This window comes from Eucyclogobius newberryi, unplaced genomic scaffold (genome assembly GCF_026437365.1).
Source record: "Eucyclogobius newberryi isolate DKJ021-1_F unplaced genomic scaffold, fEucNew1.0.hap1 SCAF_8, whole genome shotgun sequence".
NCBI classification, from domain to species: domain Eukaryota; kingdom Metazoa; phylum Chordata; class Actinopteri; order Gobiiformes; family Gobiidae; genus Eucyclogobius; species Eucyclogobius newberryi.
Window position 1 is genome coordinate 38,177,925 of NW_027316500.1, and position 10,110 is coordinate 38,188,034.

The 10,110-nt window shown below is 41.3% G+C and overlaps 1 protein-coding gene across 1 annotated transcript; it reads right to left on the minus strand.

The window, feature by feature from the left end:
* Window positions 1-356: 356 nt before the first annotated feature.
* ankrd1a (ankyrin repeat domain 1a (cardiac muscle)) lies at window positions 357-9,638 on the minus strand. Its single transcript, XM_072436844.1, has 9 exons — window positions 9,393-9,638; window positions 7,600-7,782; window positions 6,345-6,470; window positions 5,667-5,774; window positions 5,228-5,326; window positions 4,900-4,998; window positions 3,873-3,971; window positions 3,440-3,538; window positions 357-2,402 (listed from the first exon to the last, which is right to left on the minus strand). Exons 1-9 carry the CDS (start codon window positions 9,417-9,419, stop codon window positions 2,316-2,318), a joined length of 927 nt encoding a protein of 308 aa, XP_072292945.1. The 5' UTR covers window positions 9,420-9,638; the 3' UTR covers window positions 357-2,315.
* Window positions 9,639-10,110: the final 472 nt, after the last annotated feature.

Sequence of the window (10,110 nt, forward strand, 5' to 3'; positions counted from 1 at the left end):
GTTTGCCCATCCATAAAAGTCACCTCACGCTCCTGTTTTTACCAGTCAACCATTCAGTTACTAACTCAATTACTTTTGGGGAGAAGTAACGGGTAACTATACTATTACTATTACTATAACTCATTACAGTTTTGAGGGAACTGGCCAAGTACTTTTTTTGTTTTGTCTTTATTTTTTTTGCTGTAACATTTTGCCATCCTCAGTGTGTTGATTTATTGTTTTAATGCAAGTTAATTCAGTTTTTTAGAAATGTATTGTACTAAAAATATAATGTAACATGTGAAAATGACGAGTCATGAAAACTGGTTTAAATGTTATTTATTTAAACAATTAATGTATTACTATAATCACTAAACAATACAAGTAGAAATATTCCACTGAAGTCTCAACCAATTTAAACATGCTCTAAACCAACAAATCATCAGCTTCTTCTCTTTTTATCGCTGCTTTACGATTAGATGACAGATTATAATCAGAGGCTGAGGCCCTAAAAACAGAAACACTTGTGACTTAAATGACTTTGTTTGAACCTTTGGTCACTCCTGAACTCTGAGGACAGTTCGTTTGGACTGGAGAAGGTTCTTAACATGAAATCTACACCATTTTTCTGTGACTTCTATTCTCAGTGTCTGGAATATCAAGTGATTTCATTTTCACACATGTTGCCACTGTTTATTTGCCAGTTTCATATCATCCTCTATGAATAACTCCATATCCATAGCAACTCCAATGTGGAAAACAAATGGATCATTTTATTTTGAATCGACTCTTGAGTGACTCTCTGATACTTTCTGTAAAATACATCTTATTTTCCCGAAAGTTTTGAAAATAAATAAAAATAAAACAATGAATCTATCTCCACCTCCTATAAACTTACATTTAAGTTTTAGTTTTAAGAGATACGTTCGATCTAAAAATAACATGCTCTGCCTTTCTTTCATTTCCATGCACATGAGACCAATACAGTTAAAACCAATCCAATCAAATGCACTTGTAATAAAACACACTGCATATCCCTCAAAACAGCTTTGATTCAATTATTACAAAATAAATTATAATCCACGAAAAAAACACTCTGAATCCACTTGTGTGAGCATCTGACATGTGGAAAGCAACATCGCAGTCTAAACTCAGCTTCAAAGAAATAAATAAAACAATGATTATTGTCTAGCAACATGTGCCAGAACTTAAGATGAATCTGTGGTTTTCTAACGTCATAAACTGTGAACATTAAATGAGTCTGTTCTGGTCCTTTTTGGGATAAGATTTCAGCAAATACAGAGAATTCATCCTTTAACTGTTCTACTTCCTTATGCATTGTACAACATCTAAATATTGATTTAACTCTTTATGTTTTCTTTCCATTAAATGATTAAAGGACACATATAATACATTTGTTTTGTTATTGACCTTCAAACATGCTCTTGAGTATCTTATGGCGTCTAATGTTTTAGAAGTTAAGAAAAAGCACACACGACACACAAGCTCCATCTACTGACAGCAGAGGGAATTACATATGTGAGATAACTAAAGCTAGCTTGTCCTGACACGCTAATGTAGCCACAGAGATGATTTATGGCCTTAAAAACCTGTTTTCTGAGGCTCAGAGGGAGAGGACTTTCCAAACAGGATCAATCAAACACATGAATGAAGCTAAATGCAATTCCAACTACATTTTGGATGAGAGAATGATCTTATAACATGGTTAAAAGTCTATTTTGTGTAATATGTGTCCTTTTAAACTGGTGTTTGGAGTTGTAATAGAGGAAAAGGCCCTGACACTGCAGATCCTTCATGTTCACACGTTCATGGGGTCAACAGTCCTGTAGGATGTGTCCAGTCAAACAATCTGGATTTCTAGCATCATTTCTAGCATCATCATTTCTTCTTAAATAAATAAGTAACATAAAGTAAGAGTAAATGTGTTTGAAGCAGGCTCACATGTATCTGAGTGTTTCCTCTGCATTACAGTGTTATAAAATGTAGAGTTTAATCGCTGTTTCTCTATTTGAAATCACAGTATGTTCCACGTCTGCCTCCAGTCGCCTACATTCTGGAATTTAGAATGTATTTGTTCACAAATCGTCAAAGAATCTACAGATCAATCACTTTTGTTGAAACCGTTTTGCCTCGTTTCTCTTTCAGTAACCTATAAAAAACAAAAGAATGGTCTTGTTAAAATGTTAAAGTCAGTTATCCAAACGAGGGGCCCTCGTGAGCACAACAGAACGGAAAGACGTGGTTTAGGGTTTAGGGCCCCCACAGGCCCCCACAGGCCCACACAGGCTCCTCCGGCTCAGGTCCTGGTTCAGGTCTCACCAGGCGGGTTTCTCCTCGTTGCATAAGAGGTTCTTGGCTCCGTTCTGCCACGAGTAAAGCGTCTCCAGGGGAGTTTTTCCGTCCTGCAGGGCACAGGAAAAGGTAACTTCCTCCAAAGCAAAGTATAACTGATGTAAACTACACACACATAGGGCTTACCCAGCACAAGAGTTTAATAAACTTTTGTACTGTTCATATTTATAGGGAAAGTAATGTTTTATTATATGTTCTTTTCCATGTTTCTACAATATATTTTGCAATGTACTTGAACAAAGAAACAGAAATACGGCTGTGAATGACTTTTGAGCTGACACCAGTGTGTGTTTAATCTGAAGAGCATCATCGGCCCTCCAAGGACACAGTTCTGTCCCACAGCAGAAGATCCTACATGTGGATGCAGCGGCGGATGTCTTTGTCAAACGAGTGCTCTGATTGGTCTCTGATTAGTTTCCATCTGGACAAAACACTGTGACAAACTCAGCTTTATCACACTTATAATTCAAGTCAGAACTGAGTCTTAACGGACATTGTTGACCTGATGTAAGTGGCTGAAAGAGCAGCTCGTTTTTCTCCCACACAGAGCTTTCCTTGCAGGCCAAGAGTATGTATCCTTCTCAGAACATCCTCGTGAGGTTTATCGTATTTACAGTTGAAGTTACAGATGTAGTGCAGAAAGTGAACAGTGCAGTGAGTGATTCAAATATAGTTAAAGTGACAGTGTTTAAGAAGTGTTCAACGACAGAGGGAAAGAAACTGTTCTTGTGGCGGGAGCTTCTGGTCCAGATGAACCGAAGCCTCAGCCTTCTCAGCAGAGGGCGCTGTAGTCTCTGTTTGTCCCTGGCTGTGGCTCCAGCGTACCACACGGTGATGGAGGAGGTGATGGAGGAGGTGCGGATGGTACAATTAGTACTTTTGTACGATGTCATTTGTTGTTGTATTAATGATAGGATCACAGCTGACAGTAAAGAGTATGACTTTTCAGATGTTTGAGCAGTTTATGCAGATTTTCTTTGGACTTTACTTTCGTTTGTATCAGAGAACTGAACCAAGATGGCGGCTGGTGGCACTGGACACGTGTCCGGCAGGAATGAACCAATAGCATGAGTATTTGAACACTTACACTATTTTTGGTGTTCAGGCTGGCTCCGTACATCATGAGCAGCTTGATCAGTTTGAACCTGTTGATCCTCACAGCGTCGTGCATGGGCGTGTCTCCGTCCTGTGCAGAGTCACACAGGTCGGGTCAGCCAACAACAACCTCAAGTCAGAACATGTATCTTGATTTAAGTAGTTGGACAAATGTTGGTTTATTTAAGAATATATGACCCAGGTCAAAAATAAACAAGCCTGAAAGAAGAACAAAAATGCCAATGGAGTCGACAATATTTAGCATTTCAAAGGCACTTTTCTAATAACATTGGCAAATAATTAAGCTTGATATGAGAAGTGACATATTTAAACAGAAGAAACATGTCAGAGACTCTATCAAGTAAGCTTAATCTGCCCAAACAGCTCAAATTCAATGTCATATTCTGAATTGAGGTGGTTCTGACCCTGTCTCTGGCGTTGACGTCGGCCCCACAGTGGATGAGATGCTCGGCACACTCGCTGTGTCCGGTCCTGACCGCCACGTGCAGAGGCGTGCTCTGCAGCTGCACACATCGAGAAAACATTCTGTGACATACATGGATAATGTGCATTATACATGTGAAGTCATGAAAAGTGGATCATCATCAAAATATCTCAAGTGAGAATCTCTCTTAAAGCAGAAATCTGTTCTCTGACAGGAGCTGCAGGGGGCGCTCCATCGACAGGAGCTGCAGGGGGTGCTGCATCGACAGGAGCTGCAGGGGGCGCTCCATCGACAGGAGCTGCAGGGGGCGCTCCATCGACAGGAGCTGCAGGGGGTGCTGCATCGACAGGAGCTGCAGGGGGCGCTCCATCGACAGGAGCTGCAGGGGGCGCTCCATTGCAAAAGTTCCTTGGTTCTGCTGCTAAATGAATGTTCTTTCATCTCAACCTTTCATAGAACACCTACATTGTTAGAGACAAACAGCATTTAACCCCTCTAACTCTAAACTGAACCTTTACTACAGCATCGGGACACGGGCGACTTCTGCCTGGAAGTTATTTTCAGGAGCAGTTGTTAAGGACATAAGTTTAAATGACCTTCAGCCCTCTTTGTGAGGCAAACGGACGCCACAGGAACAACCATGAGGAGGAAGAAGCTCCAGCCTCCCTTTGGATAGGATTATCTAGTGGCAACATCAATTCTAGCTTCACATAACAGTACCTTCAGATTGAAAATGACTTCCTGCAGCACCGTGAGTTTGAATCTGGCGTTCTACAGTTTGCTGCCATTCCTTCTCTCTCATCCCCATTTCACTCTGCACTGTCCTGCTTGATGAAGCCTACGGCCAGAACCTTCTACCATGGCCCACTTCTGGAGGGATTACACCAGTCCCCGACAAAAGTAAATACATATACATCTAGAATCTTCCTGACTAGTTTAAAGTAACAACAACACTGAGATGATTGTTCCATAAAGGCCGTAAATGGGCGTGTACAGTGAGGTGGTACCGTGTCTCTGCAGGTGAACTTGGCTCCCTGGTCCAGGAGGAGCTGCAGAGCGGGCAGGCTGCCTCCTCTGCAGGCCCAGTGCACCGCCGTGGCCTCCAGCTGAGCCCACAAACACAGTCACATGGTCAGAGGACAAGAGTCTGTTTATGGACTGATATTTCATACAGCGGAGCTTTAAGTTTGTATGTCAAACATTACAGTGCCAAACGCTTCCTGCTTCAGTCAAGCACTTCCAATGCATTCACTTATATTTGCCGCCGACTTGTGGCCACAATGGGTCGTAAACTATAAAGAAACATGGCTGCTTTGCGTAGGCAGACAGTGGTACCTTGTCCGTCCTCTCCAGGGCGGCCCCCGCGTCCAGCAGCCTCTTCATGACCTCTGTGTGACCTTTGAAGGAGGCTTTGTGCAGAGCGCTTCTTTGGAACTAAGAGAGAAACCAAATGTGACAAAGATTTTTCATAAACTGTTCATCATTGTATATTACCTTAAAACAATACAAATGAAAATGACAAATTAAAGTTGCACTATGAAACGTACTGTGCTTTGGCACCCTCTAGTGGCTGACACTTATTAAACTATGTAATCGTTCAAAAGAGTTCACACTTTTCCCTAAACATATGAAGTCAAATTCAATATTTTAGCATTTCATATTTGTGTGCTTATAATGGAATAATACTGTTTTGTTAATTGTGTGTGAACGATTTCATCCTCGAGAATCAGTGACGTGAGTCTCCAGAAACGTGTGGTACAAAGTGTAAACTCACATTGTCCGTGACGTTGGGGTCTCCTCCATCACAGAGGAACTTGTCCACCACAGGCAGCTTGTTGTCCAGGGCTGCGGTCAGAAACATGAGCTCATCCACACAGGCCGGCTGCAGGACACAACACACACATTAGGATCTGCTTTTAAATCTGCTCCAGAACATTAGTGTTCACCTCATCACTGATATGAAATTATAAATAATATATATAATATATAATAATATAAATGCTTGAATTCATTGATCTCTTTGGTTTGTTTAGCTTTTATTGACTTGAATGATGATCAATTATTACATTCTACATTTACATGTATTACATTTGTCTTGATGCTGGTGCACGGATCATGCTTCATGAATACATGAGTTTGTTGTGCTTTGCAAAAATGGAATTTTCGCTTTGTAGGAAAATAAATGCTGAATTATCTTATTGCATGATTGTATTATTCTGTGTAGAGATGACATGAAAGCACCAACACTACAAACAAATAACTTGCAGGCTCGTGTGCCCCGGTCACATCAAGTACACGTGGAGACCGTGTACAAGTACAAGTACAAGTACAAGTACAAGTACACGTACACGTACACGTACACGTACACGTACAGAGCGATGTCCGGCACAGACATGCAAAAAGCCACACACTGAATGACACCACATTGTGTCTGAATAGTAAGAGTTTTGACCAGAGCTTCGGGGGCCGGCTGTGGTCGCTTCTTGGGGGCCTTCCTCTCTCTCCTCCTCTTCCTCAACTGCAGAATGTTGAACAGGTCATCCACGGTCTCCAGTATGAGCCGGCCAGTTTTGTCAGTCTGACGGGACAGAGACACAGAAGGTTACGCCCACTGCGCCCGTGGACCTGGAGTATTATAGCTTAAACCCGTCGCCAGTCGACTAGTGGCCAGTCGGCCCTCGTGGCCAGTCGGCCCTCGTGGCCAGTCGGCCCTAGTGCCTAGGGGCCGGTCCATTGGTGCTGCAGGGACGGTGCAGAGAGCACATTGTACTGAGGTCAGGTTGTTTTATTCCGATCATTTACTTTGTTGGTTTTCTTTAAGTTTTTCAATTTCATGTCCTTGGGGTAAAAGTAATAAAACTACTTTTTAATCTTCATCTTCGGCTCACTGTGACCCACTCTAGCAACTCTCGCTGTGATTGGTCTGAGTGGTCACATGGCACTTGAGCTTGTGCTCCTCTCTGTCACGGAGCCATTGCATGTAGCTAACAGCTAAAGGCTAAACTAGCATGTTACATGACACATGACGCCGCTGTCTTCACTTTAAAGGGGACATAGTTTGCAAAATCAACTTAAGTGGGCGTTTAACCTCGTTACAATAGTCTTTCCTCTTCATTAAGAAGACTCCAAGTTGTATTTTAGATTGATTCCTGCATGTTTGGGGTATTCCTGTTTTATCCTGCCCCTTATTCCCACTCCCACGTCCCTGAAATTAATTGTGATTATTATTATTTTTCAATGTAAAGTTTTATAACCTTGCCACTTTAAAAAAAATAAAAATAGAAGTCGTTTTAGATCTTTTTCATGTTTTAGTTACTACTTTAAACATGCTCTTGAATGAGCATCTTATGATTGAAAAAAATAAAATAAATTAATTAATTCATCCTTGAAATAATGTTTGAATTTAAAAACAGCAGATTATCTACGTCACAGCTGGAGAAAACGTCAGTTATCAAGGAGATTCAGAAGAGCGTTTTTGACGTCAGAGGGAGAGGACTTTCTACTTCAGGGGTGTTTTTGATGAGGAACATTGTTAGAACAGGGTTAAAAGAGTGAAAAAGTAAATTTGGCATTACACGTCTCCTTTAATATTGCTAATAATATCATTAATAAGACTAAAAAACGTGGATGTATTCAAATATAACTTTATAGACACACCAACACAAATATTGCTGTATGAATCATCCAGAGACATCTTTAGATCTTACGTTGAGCGTGTCCACGCTGACCTCCTCCTGCTCTCCTCCACTGTCACTCTCCTCAGACAGAGCTCCGCCCACCAGCGGACCATGTGACTTCAGGTCATCCTGCTTCTCTTGATTTACAGCTGCTTCGTAAACGCCCTCCGGAAAAGTCTCCGCCTCCCTGCCCTCTGACCTCTTCCCGGTCACCTGAGCCAGCAGAGAGTGACGGAAGTTACTCTGACCACCACGTTCCAATGGGACATGACATCACTGAAATATGTCTGACCAATACGACCACTTTTAGTTTCAAGAGGTCAACGAGTATAAATATATTAAATGGTTTGTGTAAATGTGGAATATTATGATTCTTTTGAAATGTATAGTTTTTTCTGTATCTTACCCTTTATATATATATCATATATCATATAATGTGATGTATTCAATTTATTTCCTAAAGTAAGGCCTGTGTTGTATTCTTTTCACCACCAGGTGGCAGTGGTGCTATGTTTTCACACCCTGAGGCTCTAGTGCACCTTCTGTTCATGTGTCCTTACATTGTATTTACAAAAAGTATTGCACTGTAGCAAAACTAAAGAGGCCAAGTTTGAATAACACAAATCCAATTTACAGTGTGAAAATGTAGAGATAATGTAAGAACAGAAAAGAGAAGCGCCTCAGATGAGCCTCTGACCTCAGCGAGCTACAGTATTCTAAGTAACATCACCCACAGGTCAAATTTCATGAATACCATTTTTTGACATCAAACATATACTGTCCTTTGTTCCACAGGCAAACTCTGTAAATACTGCAGTACATGGATAAAGAATACATCTTGCTGAATCAGACCATCCCGGGCAGAGGGCTGGTCCTCTCACCGGGCTCTGCTAAGGAGCAAACTGCTCCCACATTAACACAGCTCTGACAGCTGCTGAATGTCCAAGCACTGAATCACTGTCGGTATCGTTCACTCACACTCGCAGTAATCACCAACAAAGTCCCGTTTAACGAGTCTCCAAAGGCAATAAAGCTTAATCTAGCTTTAGGATCCTGCCAGCAACGCCATTCACTGGCACTAACAAGTTTATTATGAAGCTAAAATAAATGTTAAATTAAGTTGGTCTTATTAAATCTATTAATATGTTAAAAATGTTGAGATTAAATTGGAAGGATATAATTGAAAGCTCTTAAATTGAAACTCTCACTCTTCACTATTGAATCTGTTTTACACTGGAATGTTTGCTATTCCCAGACTACTGCTCACCAAATATTCATATTTTTTATGATTTCAGTCCCTCATAATTACTAATGTAAGCAATAAGTTTCTTCTTTGGTGGAACTGAAATTACACATTTTAAATGGCTAATAATATACATTTTTACCCAAAATGTTTGTCTTTGAAGTATTACTATATATATTATTATAGTATAACGCTATACAGCTAGAAACTGAAACACATCACAGTTAAAGTACTATACAGTACCTGATGAGAATAACAGAACTAAATCTTAAATGTACTTTAATTTAGCACAAATCTCAACATGGTTTAGCCTTTAACACTTTTACAGTAAGTCATGAATTCTGAGGAGCCTCTTGCAGAACTGATCGAGTTTGATCTCAGCTGCCACGGCTCAAAGAAACAGATTTCACCAGGATCAAAATCAAATTTAAATGTTATATGTACTTAATGATAATGAATGTCAGACAAAACAATCCAAAGTGTAAACAAGAGCTCAAGCTCAAGCTAGTCAGGACTAAACATGTGTCCTAAAGAGCATGACAACAATGTGCATCCACTTCAGATGCAGTTCAGATCTCACCAGCTCCTTCACACTGTGCAGTCCCATCGTCGTGGATACTGGATCCTCGTGGATACTAGATCGTCGTGGATACTGGATCCTCGTGGATACTAGATCGTCGTGGATACTGGATCCTCGTGGATACTAGATCGTCGTGGATACTGGATCGTCGTGGATACTGGATCGTCGTGGATACTGGATCGTCGTGGATACTGGATCGTCGTGGATACTGGATCCTCGTGGATACTGGATCCTCGTGGATACTGGATCGTCTTGGATACTGGATCCTCGTGGATACTGGATCCTCGTGGATACTGGATCCTCGTGGATACTGGATCGTCTTGGATACTGGATCGTCGTGGATACTGGATCGTCTTGGATACTGGATCCTCGTGGATACTGGATCCTCGTGGAAACTGGATCGTCTTGGATACTGGATCGTCGTGGATACTGGATCGTCTTGGATACTGGATCGTCTTGGATACTGGATCGTCGTGGATACTGGATCGTCGTGGATACTGGATCGTCTTGGATACTGGATCGTCTTGGATACTGGATCGTCGTGGATACTGGATCCTCGTGGATACTGGATCGTCGTGGAAACTGGATCGTCTTGGATACTGGATCGTCGTGGAAACTGGATCGTCTTGGATACTGGATCGTCGTGGATACTGGATCCTCGTGGATACTGGATCGTCGTGGATACTGGATCGTGGTGGATACTGGATCGTCTTGGATA